This window comes from Diadema antillarum, unplaced genomic scaffold, assembly GCF_040938485.1.
Source record: "Diadema antillarum isolate AM-2024a unplaced genomic scaffold, OU_Dant_1.0 scf00000170, whole genome shotgun sequence".
Lineage (NCBI taxonomy): Eukaryota > Metazoa > Echinodermata > Echinoidea > Diadematoida > Diadematidae > Diadema > Diadema antillarum.
The window spans coordinates 1,179,635-1,195,887 of NW_027271059.1; the positions used below are offsets into that span (position 1 = coordinate 1,179,635).

General features: G+C 37.5%; 1 protein-coding gene across 2 annotated transcripts in view; it reads right to left on the reverse strand.

Moving 5' to 3' along the window:
• Window positions 1-16,253, reverse strand: part of LOC139722751 (transducin-like enhancer protein 4) — an 88,099-nt gene that overhangs the window by 62,327 nt on the left and 9,519 nt on the right. For both annotated transcript variants that reach the window (XM_071634034.1, XM_071634033.1), the window contains exons 2-5: window positions 15,551-15,648; window positions 13,480-13,543; window positions 9,336-9,380; window positions 1,538-1,600 (exon numbers count right to left, since the gene is read on the reverse strand). In XM_071634034.1, the coding sequence (XP_071490135.1) occupies window positions 1,538-1,600; window positions 9,336-9,380; window positions 13,480-13,543; window positions 15,551-15,648 (270 nt within the window). The remainder of the gene's footprint in view (window positions 1-1,537; window positions 1,601-9,335; window positions 9,381-13,479; window positions 13,544-15,550; window positions 15,649-16,253) is intronic.

Below are 16,253 nucleotides of genomic sequence, written 5' to 3' on the forward strand. Positions count from 1 at the left end.
CAACATGGAGATTTTTTTTAAAACCTCTGCTACATGTGTCAAAGGCCATAAAAGCCCGAGGCTGCTTTCAGACAAAAAGAATTATCGTACATATCGATACATCATATGGAGATATATTGCATGGATACTACAGCATTCAGGCACAAATAAACGTATATAGATGGATATTATGCACCATATGATATGAGAGCATTCAGACACAACATCCAGATATCCGTTTATCGCATGGCAGCATCAGACTTCGCACACTGTCATGTTTCATGGGAAGTTCATGGATTATGTACGAGTCTCTCCCTTTCACAATACAAACTTTGCACAGGCTTTGCATGTTGTGTGCTTGTAACCATCTTTTCGATATAAGACATGTATAATGTATCCATGCGATGTATCAATATAAGAGCATTCAGACACATAAAAGCTTGTTATATGTCCATACATTGTATATCCTGTCAGGAACTCTCTTGTTTGAAAGGACTGCAAGGCAAGTGCTAGGTTCACTTCAAAATGTGTAACCTGTCTACCAAACCTGACGCCTGTCTGGAGTTGCATCAGGTTTGGTGTATTTAGTATAGAGGTGATGTGGCCAGCACTGATGCAGCCATGACCATGTGTTCTCACAAACTCTGCTCAGGCAAGCTTTATAGCCTCAGTCCATGAATTGATCATGTAATAGCTTCCATTAACATGATTTGATTGTTTGGAAGTGCGTTTCTGTTACTATTTTTTTTTACATCATCAAATTTACAGAGCTAAACCTATTGTAACTTCCACGGTGGAAGGAGGTTGCAGAAGATTAGTGACTTTCATGTATATCTTTTTGCATATACAATGGAAGGGTTGTGGGTAACCTCATCAAATATGCACCTGCCAATGACACTTTACACACTGTTTTGTCAACATATAAAAACACGTATCTTATGTTTAATTTTGACGACACTTCCACTGTACAACTGGTTTGATTTTCATCTAGTCACTACAGCCATCTCAAACATGGAGTGGCTTTTTAAGACATTTTAAGTAGGACATCCAGTGAATGAAGCCATACATGATAAAACTTGGACTTCTACATATAAAAGGTGTTCCAACATGGCACAGGTTTTGAAAGCAGACGTACTCTGGCCCAGTTGTAAGCTGCATCCAAATGATGCATTGCTGAAGCCACCTCTGAGGCTAGACTGAGGCTGACTGTGGACTTTTTGTCCTGCAGCCCAGCAATGCCTGTACCAAAGTACCCAATGTCAAAAAACATCCTACACAGTAGACTTCATAATAATTATGGCTACTTGACTGTAGTTCACAAAATATCACTTCAAGGTCCTTTACATCCTTCTGATTCTCTCTAAAGTCATCTTGCATCAAAGAGTCTATGACTGGAGTTGTTAAATTCGATTTCAGATATTAAAGTCTACTACAATATAATTTTTAGTGTAGTTCATTTCTTCAAAGTCATTCTGGATGATATAGGGGCATCACTGTAACTCCCTTAAAAAAGGTTTTATACATTAAGAAACTTTCAGGAAATCATGGATGAACTTACCTCTTGTGATAAGAAGGGAATTATTTGAGCACAGATGGCATTCAACCTTTTGGCAATTTCTGTCTGTATTAGGAGAAGAAAAATAGTGAGAAGCAAATTCACAATTCATTTGGAGACTTTGTTGTGACAGTTATTTGCAACTTAGACTATTATAAACAATACATCTCTGACTAGTCAAATTTTCTTGATCTTTATTATTCTATCTCAGTCATGAAGGAGTGATGGCATGCAATAAAAATGCAAAGTTGATAAAATTCAAAATTATCTGTTTCTACTCACCTGACTTTGCATACATGTACTGTATATGCTGTTATTTTCGTGTACAGATATTTTCGCGAATGACGAGGCCACAGACATTTGTGCGAGATGTTGTTTTCGCGAATTGACGCCAACGCTTACGTTAATGCACTATTAATAGGGCGCATGGAGACATTTTCGCGTGTTGTTAAATTTGTGATCCAACTGTGATTCGCGAAATTCGCGAAAATTACATTCGCGCGAAAATAACAGCTTATACAGTAATCTTTTTCCTCACAAAGAGATCCCTTGATTTTCTTTTTTTCACTCTCAAAAAATCAAAGAGCAGACAATTTTGTCATGTTGACATCTTTGCCGTCACCTACATTGTATTGTACGTCTCAAGAGAGCAGTGTTGAGCTGCATTAACAGATATGAAATTGAATGGCAACTACACATGCTGGCATGCAACAACCACTGATGGGAAATCTCTGAAATCTCAAGCCTTTCAGTTTGATGAATCCCGATTTGATGTTTACACCTTACTGGGTTTTTTTTTCTTTCTTTTAAATTTCGGTGATATGTCACACTATGATTAATCTGCAGACTAGAAATGATCTGTAGGCTTGTGTACACATGAAAGAAAGGGATTCACTGTTGAGGGTGTAAATATTTCATCATTTTAGGATGGGTAAAGACATGAGGAAGTTGATGATGATTGGATTCTGACTCAAGTACCACAAGGTAAATATTCCTTGAGGTGTTGCCTGACAATGTCAAAGGGTAATATAACTGTGGTATTTTTTTTTTTTTTTTTTTGGGGGGGGGGTCTCTCTTGTATAGTACATTGTGTATGCACATGTGAGCCTCTTTAAACAAGTCATCTTTGGTTAGCAGATTCAGGATGAGGTTTTCTTTCTGTTTTGTTTTGTTTTGTTGTTTTTTTTTTTTGGCTAAACAGGAGCCTTTTTGGGGGAATGTACATGTATCTAATACTCAATTAATGCTGCTGCCTAAAATATTGACTCCACTGAAACATTTCTAGATTAACAAATGCGGGAGGCATATAAGTTTTTTTTTTTTTTTTTTTCAAGTTGCTGATTCATAATGTCCTATGGCATGGGCAACACCTCTATGTGTTACATTCATACCACAAATATCAGTCAAATTGCAAATTTGCAAATATGGAACCATTATGAAATATACAGTATGTGGAATATTCAGTACTGTACATCAAATGGATGACAGAGCTACCTTACTTCAATATGGATCTGAAGAACATGTAGTTTCATATTACTTAAAATATCTACAATGAAATAAATAACTATGATTTGGCCAATTAGAATGCTTTAAACACTCTGTATACCCCATTAATATCATTAATAATCAGGTTTACAGTGCCACCAGCTAAAGAAGCTTGAATTGCACTGTGTAGGCCTATAGCAGTGGCAAAATCTATTTTTAGCACAGGAACTTATGCATGTATGCTGTATGTAGGCCTACAGCTTTCATCTGACACATATGAAAAGGCACACACATGCATGCCCATACAATGTGTACTTGAGGAAAAGCCAGGAAGATTTGAGAACTACTGCACTATATTATTACATCATCACAGATCATCCACAAAATCATAAAAAAACAACCGGAAAAAAAAATCCCTTTTCATAGTTGAATTGACAGGCATGCTAAATGTCATACTTGCACATACAGCTGTATTGTTATTCACCCATTCATATAAATGCAAAGGAGATTTGGGAAAACAAACAAGTAAACTATGGCCATTGTTCATGCTCTCTTACAGTCTTGATTAAATTTTGTTAGGTCAATTAGATCATTGAACAGTTGGATTTCTTCAGAACTGTTATTTATTGCTAATGTTATTCTCTGACCAACCTACCCAGCCTTGTTGTGAAATGCAAACAGAACAAGAGCTTTTGGCACAGCTAAATCCAGTAGGCAATAATTGTGTCTTGCGCAGCTTGGCACACATACAGGACGGGGTGGGGCAGCCAGCCCTCTATGTATGCTTGCATTTCAATTGGTACCCAAAATACACAGCGCGTTCTCGAGTGTCCGCGCTTGTTGTGAGACAGCTTTGTTCACGCAGAGTGGCTTTAGCCTGAACAACCCTGTACAGGCCAAAACCACTGTTGACTCTGCAAACCACCCAGAGAAGCAACACGGCTGCTCAAACACCATTTGCTTGTTCAAATACTGCCATGCTAACAGAAACCACATCATACTGAAGTCCGTCTCTCCGATGCTTCACCTCCCTCTCTTGCTCTTTTTCTCCCTCGCTGCTCTCTCTTTTTCCTCATTCTGTCATATTTTTTCTACCTCACTGGCCAAATAGAAGAAATACAGCCATATTCAGGTGGAACTGGCAATATTTGCTATGCTAATATTTGTTGAATTTTAGGGGCTGGGGATGAAGATTGATGAAACCAAGTGGAGGGATCATGCAGGAAAAGAGGAAAAAGTCTCAAGAGTACAAACTGACATACCTGGTACTTGTTAAAAAAATGATAGACGGACAGATGCAAATGACTAATACAAAGTTGTAGTAGTTTCTCTTACAGATCCTTATTTTTCACGTAGTGCTAGGTTCGGACAAAAACCCACATCTGTGTCACATCTGTACCAATGATTATATAATAAATGTCTTTGTGTGTACAATAATCAGCATAGTAGGAAGGCTCTCCACAGCTTTAAAGTCCCATGTTGTGTGATTAAAAGGAAAAAGCCTGGCACCCTCACTGGCTATAACCATGCCATAATACTTACCACTATCACCATAAAACTACCATGAGAGTAGGAAATGTTACACCTAAGGGCCTTATCGAATTACTGCTTGGGCACTTCAATGACTTTTATTTACCCTATTGAGAGTGGGGGGTGCAGGAAGGCTGGAAGAGGGGGGTTGGGAAGAGAAAGGAAGTGTGAAAATGGATGTGGTTATCCCCTATTGATGACCACTAATCCATGTTCAAGACCCGCAAAAGTTTACCAGAGGGATAACAACTCTCTGATGATTAGTCAGACGGCCTACATGGTACTCCCTATAATTCTGGGGCCCAACAAAGATCTGATGAAGCTAAGCCTACAGTGAGTTCACTTTTTTGACTTTGCCTAAGCACCAATACACAGAGAAGCTTAATCAGTGTAAAGATATAAAAAATGATATGTCAAAATGAAATGGGGGCAGCTGGTCAGATGGCTAATATGGTAGTCAATATTGTACCAACAGAACTAGTAATGTGGTACAAAGCAATACATGAGTATGAAAGACACACCACATGCATTTTTTTTTTTAAATCAAACTATGGTTCATAGTCATAAATTCATGGCAATTATAATTTAGCATTTTCTCTTATCAAAATAAAATTCATGACATCAAACAATGACTGCTGATATGCAAGCCATATCTTAGGTGCTGTAGTACGAATAGTTCAATATGACTCACCAAAATATTATACTTAAACTACAAACATATGGAAGCAAATACTACCTCTCTCTGTCCCTTATTTTTACATAAATTGACAAAAATGTTATGTAATATTCACAGTGAAGCTGTAGAAACCAAAACGATACCACAGACTAAGCATTTTGTCATCCACTCAACATCTGTAAAACCCTTTGGTGAAGTTGCTTGGAGTGAACCTCTGCAACTGAATGTACTTTAAGTCACTACAGAACTGACAATATACACTTGGTATGCCTACATCACAAAGAATACACATTACATTTGTATGCAATCATCACTAAACAAATTATGCAGAAAATGTCATAAAAGACATTACATTTTTGTTTATCCCTCCAGGCACAAATTTAAGATTCTAAGGGATTTAAGTATGTACCCTGATTCTACTACAGATCAACCCTCCCCCCCCCCCAAAAAAAAAAAGAAGAAGAATGTGCGACATACAGGTGAAAATGTGTATAATGCTGGTCTGTGCGGGCAGTTGCTTAATTATGTTATGATTTGTAGTACGTTGCTGCATAAATCTTAAAGATTATCACATTGTTCATGCACCAATGAAAGATACATGCACAAATGATAGGTGGATATCTGCTCCTGGTTACTACAAAATTCGTTCTTGACAAGTGTTTGATGTACACACGTAGAGTCAAACCTGTAGATAGCAGCCACCCAAGGGAAATGACAAAAGTGGCCACTACATGTATAGACAGGTCGATGGCCATTTTCAATTTCAACACTTGCATCGTATAATAGTATAAAATACCGCATGTTATTCTTGCAAAGAAAACAAGGAAAAGTAGAAATTACGCGGTGCGTAACATATGTCCCCGCCGGAAGTAGCATTTTGTAACAAAATGTGCAATATAGGTAAAAAATCAAGGTCAAAGGTCAAAGAAGTCAAAGGTCAAAATTCTGTGTAGAAGTTGTGAAGCCCTCACCTAGTGCCATCACATAAAGCAAATGGAATCGAAATTGGGTTAGAAATGGCGAAGGAGTAGCATTTTGTAGCCAATGTACAATATAGGTCAAAAATCAAGGTCAAAGGTCAAAGAAGACAAAGGTCAAAATTCTGTGCAGAAGTTTTGAAGCCCTCACCTAGTGCTATCACATAAAGCAAACGGAATCGAAATCGGGTTAGAAATGGCGAAGGAGTAGCATTCTGTAGCAAAATGCACAATATAGGTCGAAAATCAAGGTCAAAGGTCAAAGAGGTCAAAGGTCAAAATTCTGTGTAGAAGTTTTGAAGCCCTCAACTAGTGCCATCATATAAAGCAAACGGAATCGAAATCGGGTTAAAAATGGCGAAGGAGTAGCATTTCGTAGCAAAATGTACAATATGGGTCAAAAATCAAGGTCAAAGGTCAAAGAAGTCAAAGGTCAAAATTCTGTGTAGAAGTTTTGAAGCCCTCACATAGTGCCATCACATAAAGCAAACGGAATCGAAATCGGGTTAGAAATGGCGAAGGAGTAGCATTTTGTAGCAAAATGTACAATATAGGTCAAAAAATCAAGGTCAAAGGTCAAAGAAGTCAAAGGTCAAAATTCTGTGTAGAAGTTTTGAAGCCCTCACCTAGTGCCATCACATAAAGCAAACGGAATCGAAATCGGGTTAGAAATGGCGAAGGAGTAGCATTTTGTAGCAAAATGTACAATATAGGTCAAAGGTCAAGGTCAAAGGTCACGACTGAAATTCTGTGTAGAAGTTTCAAAGCTCCCATGTAGTGCTATCATATAAAGCAAACAGAATCAAAATTGGCTCATAAATGACAGAGAAGTAGCAAATTGAAGATTTTGATCACACACGGACGCACACACGGACACACGGACGGACGGACGGACGGACGGACACACGGACGGACACACGGACACACACACGTACGGAGCCCGTTTCATAGTCCCCTGCTCGAACTCGTTCGGCGGGGACAAAAACAGCAAATACGTTTGCATGAGCAGCTATAATATGGGGAATTTAATTATTTTTTTTACAATTTACTTTACCTTAAATTTTCTTTTAGCCTACTTCAGTTCTTTTGATTTTTAGAATAACATTTTGAGCCTGAGGAACTGGTTCTTAATGGTTTTGCATGAATCGGGTTCACTAGCAAGTTTGAGGGGATCGATAATGAGCAAAGCTGATGTTACCGTCAAACAATACCGAGATGAGTATCCTATTGTCCTTACTTAGAGGGATTTTAATCACTTATTAGTCAGCATTTTGGTGAAATTCTGAGATGTTATTAGGAGCTGTCTGTGCCTTTGTAGCATCTATTCAGGTTGGCATCACTGAAGCAAAGAGCTGCGTTTGTCAATCATGTCTGTGTGATTGTGACTGAGCTAGGACTCGACAAAATTCACGCAATGAACGTCAAAGCCAAAGTATTTCTGGCTGATTTAACGGTTCAGGTAACTTTTTGTGGCCACTATACACAGTTAGATATTTACCACAGATAGAAAATGAGTGGCTGGATGCGTTAGGCAGGTAACCACTATATAAAGGGTCTATAAATTACAGCAATTTTGTATGGGCGATTTTTTGGTGGCCGCTATTAGCAGGTGGTCAATTTGGACGTGTTGCCTCTATGACAGGTTTGACTGTAGGCCTACATGAAGAAAAACAAAGAATAAAAAATGTGTACATCATTCCGCAGAAGAAAATCATTAGTGGATTGTGTTTGGAGAAGAAGAGAAGGCCAACTTAGAAAACTGTTTCCAGTTAAAGTGAGCATAATATCATTAGCAGGTTATCAACAATAATATCTGGTTCCTACATTGCAAAGCAAACAAGTCATAAAGTTAAACAAAGAAATAAGAACTTTTTTCTCTTCATAATACAACAATAAGGGCAATGCAAATATTGCATTCTGCAAAGTTGGCTTGAATATATGTCTCTTGCATTTGGTTTCTGTTCATATTTCCTGTGTCACAGCCCATGACCTATACCACTATTTTGAAATGCCCACAGGATGCTGCACCCATTTGAAGGTTTCCTGACATTCAAGTGGTGATATATCTCAATCATTTGTGCCTTTTTGCTGATATTGTATGGATAGTTTGCAATTGTTGTTCTGCTGATACAGGCAAAGCAGTTGAGACAGGCAGTGTTAAAGTCCTGATCATTTTCACCTCACATATCATATGTCAGCAGTCCATCAGCCAGCAGGAGAGTGACTCAATGCAAGGGATTGTGGGAATGAAACCACACAAGTACCCCCTGGTAGCTTTGCGGTGTGCTCACTGAGATGTCAACAACCCTACCGGGGTAAGCCACTAGGTCAAGCGCACAAGCAGGCAGTACTTTCATGTGCAGAAAAGGGAACAGGAGTAGAGACGGGTGAAGGTGTGTGGAAAAAGAGAGAAACCACTGCACAGCGTCCCAAGTGGATTTGTTGCTTCGCTTCATCACTCTGGCTTCTGCAAGCTGTCTTTTACCACATCATATGCTCATCGCTCTCTTTTCATACCTGATTTCTAACTACTTAATACCAAAGTAGCCATTAACATAATGATAAACTATGAGGAGAAAAGATTCCTATGGTGTGTAACATGTAGTCTTTGGATATGAACCGCATACAATTGATGGACAAGAACTGAATATGCTGGACCCCACATAACCTTTTAGAGAATGGTTGTCACAAACATGCATACATGCTCTCATTACAAATATCCATAACATAGTATTTAAAATCTCAGTAGATAATACAGAGCATATTGAAGTGAATGACCTAAATGGAAGTTCCTAAGCTGTAAGCACCTACAGGAAACACACAGGTATAAAGTTTTATAGCTTATCGTAACAGTCAAAAATTAAGTGACAGGACTGCTTTGTCCTACCCTCTATTTTGAGAAATTTCATTTATATCTTATATGTACTTCCCAAGGTACACTTTCACATAGCCCAGCATAACACTCAAGCCGAAAACAAGATTGAATCGACAGAGGAAAGTGATGAATACCGCGATGATTTGAAATGTCAGACAAATTACCGAATGTTTACAATATACCCCTCCTTATACGGATCATCCACGTAAAGTTATGTACAATGTACACTTGCACTTTCCCAGTCCCATGGAATCTCACCTGTTTATGCATTTCAACGTTGAGTCCATATGACATCTCGTAGTACTGTGGAAAAGATACAGGAGACAATGAGACACAGACAACCAAAACAAAGAATAGATAAGGCAGAAGGACTTGCAGAGATTCATATGTTACTGAATTTGCAAGATAAAAGAATAGAGAGAAACTAAGCTCCGCTAATGACCTTCTGCCATGGGCCAGAGTGGACAGGTATTGTTCTAGATGATGACTGAATGTTGTGAGAGCAGTTGTCTGCTGTTTAATGACTGGAAACACTTGAAAGAACTCTATACAAAATGGACTATACAATTTGTAGGTGAGCCTGCACATCAAAATTACTCACTCCAGAAACGCTCTACATTTAAATCTTGCCTACCAATAGATCATAAGCAAGCAGGGGTGTAAAAAACATTATGAAAAAACCAGGAAGTACTTTCAGTGTCGAAACTTATGTTCATTTGTCTCCTCAGAATAAAACTGGTGTATTGTCAGGAAGTTACTGTAGTACAGTACCTTAAGATGAAATTTATTGGCTATATTCACAAGAATATATTGGCTATACATTGTATATTCATATTTAGATTTGGATTGATAGTCAGAGCGAAAAAGTACATTGAATATCATAACTTCACCATTTACTGAGTTACTGCACTAATGGCATCATATAAAAATAAACAAACATAAAGGAAAGGAAACATTTCTGTATGAAACAAGCTCATAAGAATTAACCATTTACAATACATGTACATACAATGAACAGTGTTGGACCGACATACTACATCTATGTAGGTACAATAACATAGACTTTGTAACTGTGATTTGATTCAAATAAGATACAGGGTCTTCTTATTTCCAACATAAAGAAACAATCACTGCATTTACAGTTTCAAAATAGTACTTAGCACTACAGAAATACCCATAATGGCAAAGTGTAAATGGACATCTTTTTCCTTTCCTGAACAATCTCTTTGCCTGAAAAGCCCCAGGAGGCCTATAAGTTTAGTATGGTTCAAGAAATTTGTCATCAATTATTTGAAAATCCCTTTATTCTTTATCATCTAAGGTTTGACAAAGAAAATAATTCATTGAAATCTGAGAAGAGTCCTCACTAATGCTGCTTTTCCTTTAACATTCACGAAAATGAACACACTGTATCTCACTTACTTACAAATGTAAAAATTAAGATTAAATGTAACTCCATATCGTCGCTGGGGTGACAAGACCTTGTATCTGAAATTTGGGTGAAAATTACTTTTTTGGATTAATGGTCAAATAATGGGTTAAGTGATGTCCTGACCAAATCCCAACTGTCTTACTCCAAAAATGAAGCCATTACGGCACGTCAAAGGAAAGGCTATCCCATTCGCTATGCTATAGTGCTTTGGCCGCCATGTTTTTTGGCTCTCCTGAACATTTGACATTTTGTAGATACGAGGTCTTGTCGCCCCAGCAACGATATATATCGATTTTTTTTTTATTACAGAGCAATTAATAAAATAATAAGTAGTATTGAACTGCAACAGTTCCTTTGCAGTCAAATCTGTACAGAAAGGCCACTCAAGGGAAACTTTAAATGTGGCCTTTATACACAGATGACCATTCTGTAGAGTCATGGTGGCCATTTTGAATTTAACAGTATCACTCAAGTGCATCACTTGCATTATCACTACAATGTAACCCAGAGGTTGTAAACAACCAATGTATGTATGCACTATGGTAATATTACATACTATCATGAGTACATACATCAGTGTTACTTTTGTAACTGCTTTTATTTGTGATGTATTTACAATGTACCAAATAAAATGTGAGTTCTTCGTTATTAAATGAACTAAAAGCATACTGTAAACATACATGGTTGGTGGATGTGCCTTGTTTTACACCATGGAGAAGGCGAGTGTACTGACTACATGTACTGTATTGTTTACTGTGTATGGGGATATTTCCTAGGCCATAGTGTAAAAAGAAATTTAGCGTACGCATTCACGTGGTAAGATTTTAGCACAAATGATCAAACAAGTTTATTTGTTTTTATGGCCATTTAAATATGATTTTACTAATAAATACACTGTAATCTGCCACTAAAGTCATTAAATAATCATAGCTAACTGTAAATATTTTTGCTCGATTATTTCACCACTAAAATTCACATAAGTTGTTTTTTTTTCACTAACAGAAAGTTCTATAATGTTTATTGTTACGAATCAATAACCTGGATATTCCCGTGTCGTACGTATCAATCACTAGCGCTCTGAGAACCAGCTAGCTGAGTTTGCCACTTGGGCTTACTAAGTGCTTATTTTTACAAGTTTGTGATCCATTTTCAAAGCTTTTATAATGGACATTCTTTTGTAGGGAATACAATATGTAGAAGACACTGTACAGCTGTACATATTGTACATGAAAACAAATGAAGCTACAATGTATCAGGGATTAAACCTTCCTTGCGCACGGTGCCATCAGAGATGTACAGTATGTCTTCCGAGTGAGCACAGGGGAAAAAAAACCCTAAAAATGTTGCTATGGCAACTGGTATGCCTCCACCATAATGCATGGTTCTCCCAATAGGTCTAGAGTACAATGTACGTCTTGACAATGTGAGACAAAAGTTTCATATAATTGGTCAAAAATAAAATATGTTTGTAACAAATGCGTCGAGTTTTTACATTCCTTGTAGTAGATTAAATTTGGATGGATAGATGGCTGGATGGCTAAATTGTTTAAGAGAGCCAGTATTCAGAGATTTGAGCATTTTCACTTGACCTTTGACCCTTGCCCTTTGTCCCTCTGGCCCACAATACTTTAATTAATCAATAATTGTTAATATCCATTTTCATGACAACACTTCTGAGATATTTTCACTACCGGTATGGGAAAAATTGTAGCATTTGAACATTTTCCCTTGACCTTTTAACCGCATGACCAAACTCTTTCCCTACAGAATCATTGTGCTCGGTAATGTATGTACATGTCTTACATAGTTTTATTCTAGTTTACAGGTTGAGTAATCTCCAAGGTACTGAGAAAAGTGTAATTTCAACATTAATGAAAAGTAGACTTTTAGCATATAAACTGACCTCTGACCCTGTGACCCCCATATTCCCAAAAGTATATCTGTCAGACAGTATTGCATACGTTGCATGCACTACATTTCATGATGATACTGTACCTTGAGCCATTTCTGAGATGGAGAAAAAAGTAAAATTTTAGGAATTTCACTTGACCTTTGACCCCAAAGCCCAAAACTTTCCCAGAGAATCAAGAAAATACCTTTAGGCATTGCATATGTAGATGGGGGAAATACTAACATATTGAGAATTTGACCTTGACCTCTGACCTGTGAACTTTGACCCCATAACCCAGTACATGTATACATTGTATGTACTAAGTTCCATGAAGATACCTTGAGCCATTTCTGAGATATATGGAGAAAAACAGTGAAGTTTTAGTATTTCATAGATACAGGGAAACTGAATTTTTAGAATTTGACCTTGACCTTTGACCTTGAGGATAGTGCACCCGACACTAATAGGCACAACTTCGTCCACTCATACATACATATCCAAGTTTCATTATGTAGGCCTATACCTCAAACAGTTTTTGAGCTAAGCTGTCCACAAAATTGATTACGGGGAGAAGGACGAATGGACGGATGGATGGAAGAACGGACGGATGGGCAGCCAAAAACATTATGCCTCTGGCGACACTTTGTGGCAGAGGCATAAAAAATCCTCAGTGATACCCTAAAGAAAAACAACATATAATACGCAAGTGCATAGTATTTACAGTTGGGACAGATGTGTTATTTCACTAAATGTTAGCAACATCGATACTGTGCCACTCTTAGACATTACATTCCCCCCCCCCCCCCCCCCCGAAATGCACAGACTTATTTCTTTTTGTTAAAAAAAAAAAATCAATTCACATAGAATGATTTGTGGGGTTACATTCTTAGCATATTCCACATTACATACCATGAAACCAGTCCCTTGGTAAAATGCACAAATACTTTGTTTACTTTACTACTAAGTATCAACAGGCAGCAAAATTAAAAGCATGAGACTTGCTTCTTTCTTACCAGGAGGTTTTTAGAACACACACAAATTGATAAACAAACATTACAAATACAATGCAGCAAACTTACCATAACATAATGCCTCTGCATTTCAGTTTTCTCCTGAGCTAATTTTTCACAGTCCATCTTTAGCCTGGATTATGCCATTAAAAAAAAGCAACACAACAATGAAGAGCGTTAGTCAAGGGCAAAAATATATGCTTAAAAAGTTAAATTGTGTGTTGATGTCATAATGCCAGAGGGAATCACAAATGAGATGAGGCAAGCTGTCATCGTTCAGATTTTGGGCATTATTTGTTTTTGATTAGCATGACTTACGTATGTCTCATTTCCCTGGATCACTATGATGTGGCAATGACATCCATCTGGTAAATTCCTACAAGAGTGAAGTACTGGCCACAAAACCAGAATGACTTGCAGCATGCACACTAGAATGATACTATTTGTGACAGTCTTACACAAGTGCTAGAATTCATGAAATACACGGAAATCGGCAATAATCATATTGGGACAAGGAGCACTGGGGGATTACACTGTGCATATGAGCGTTTGTTTGTGTGTGTGTGTGTGTGTGTGTGTGCATGTGTGTGAGTGAGTGAGTGAATGATTAATATTCATGTGTGCATCCCTGCTTGTGATCTTAACCAAATACATGACTGCCAGGCCTGATGCACTAAACCACAAACACTAGGGTTTGTTAGGAGGTGGGATGCTACAAAAGCCCTCAATAGTAGCCCTGTGGCAAGCCTTCCAAATTTGTTCTAGAGATTGAAATTTAAAAATAACAATGGCTCAATCAACCCTCCATCATCCAGCATAGAGGATGAACGATATCCCTTAGTTTTCGTTTCTATTTGCTTGAAATACTGCATGTGAGTAATGTTTGGTAACTGGGTTATGGTTTTGAGTTTCAAAACTTCAGACTTCAAGCTTGAATGAGTATACACCTGTAGTTTGCAATCTCAAACAGAGTTTCCAGTCTGAGTTGTTCTGTGTTTAAACAGGTTTGATGCTCTGATATTATGCAATGTCACATCAAACCTATCAAAACACTGTGTTTTTCAACAAGTGCTTTGCAGACATGCCTTTAAAAAAATGTTCTGCATGACTGCTCATTTCAAATTCCTCAAGCTCCCAGACACAATGTGACTCGGTTGACTGGCTACAAGCAAATACAACATACATTGTACAGTACTACACCAACAGCAAAATACTTTGAAACCATAGTTATGGAGATCTCTTCAATTTCTGTATGGGGGCTATACATGTTTATAAAACCTCTAGAATTAACTGTGTATAAATATGACCTTCTAAATTCCTCTCACATACAATGTATATTTTGGCATTTGATATTGTTTTGTTTTGTGTTTTTTTTTCCCTTTTTTTGGGGTAGAATATCATGAATGGTTGTTTTAAAAGATATATATACACAAAGTGTCAACTTTTTTTCCATTCCCAACTTAATACATGTCATGTCCACAGGGTCAGATGTTTAGAGGGAGAGAGGATGGAAGGATCAACTGACTACAGGTTCTTGGTCAATGATTGGATCATGAAACAGGGTGAGAGTGAGGCAGAGTTACAGGACATGAGAACAAAGATAATCCGACCAAACAAAGATCCTATTATGCTGGGTATCATTCTCAAAGAGGGGAAAAAAAAAAGGATGGAAAATGTGCCAGGAAGAGAAAAAATCCTGTCCTGTTTTAAAGGGTGTGTACCATTCTGGTTGAGGTGAGGATTTAGCTTTTAACATTTTGCGAGATATTCAGAAACCACTTGAGATGTCAAAGAGCATGCGATTCTAAGGGGTATCAAAAGTTTATTTGATGAAAATCGGCTTGGAAAAGGCTGAGATATCCAAAAACAAGGTGAAACAAAGAGATCCTAATAAAAGGCGTGGCCTGTTGCCTTTTATTATTATCACTTTTTTGGATAACTCAGCCATTTGAAAACCAACTTTCATCAAATAAACGTTGAATCCTTCTTGAAATTGCATGCTCTTTCATATTTCATATTAAAGAGGTTTCTCATTATCTCATTTAGGAATGTTCAAAACATGAATCCCCACCTCAACCAGTACCGTACAGTCCCTTTAAAATGTGTAAACAGACCTAATTTCTTCAGTCCATCAACTTACGTGTGATATTGTGCCTGTAGAAAGCTAAACTCCTCCTTGATTCGGTCACATGACTCGGGAATGGTGAATTTAAATGGCTGCCCTGGTTGATGAGGGGTCTGTGGGAAAGGGGCGTTAAAAAAAAAGCAAGGACAACATGAGATGAAGAAAAACAATGAGGTATAAATTCTGAATGCTCACAATCCACACCTCTAAATGCCGAGTACAACAAAGTAATTTTAGCAGATATACGGTTGTACACTTGTATGGAAAACATACAACTGTAATTTAAGCTTAGTACATAACTGTTCTGATGTTCATGATTTAACAAATTAATCATAGAAGTACATGCAACAACAGTAGCTAAGAATTATTTGCATAAAAATATTAAAACCACTCATAAGCAAGCATCGCATACACTGCACATGAACAAAATCTACAATGTACATGAACACTATCACTGGGTATCAATGCATGTGGCATTGCAGATATGTGTACATGTATAACAACTGTATTAACAATCCTTTTCTAATGCAGCAACATCAACACAACTTACTAGTTGCATTACATACGTCTTTTAAAATTTCTGGATGCTGACATGCAAATCTTTGAGGCCAGAGGTTTCAAGTGTATACAGACACACATTCAATATCATGTTTCTTTCATGTCTCTTTTACTTCTGTTGAAACCCACTTCTGCATGACTTGAATGAAATACACGTACA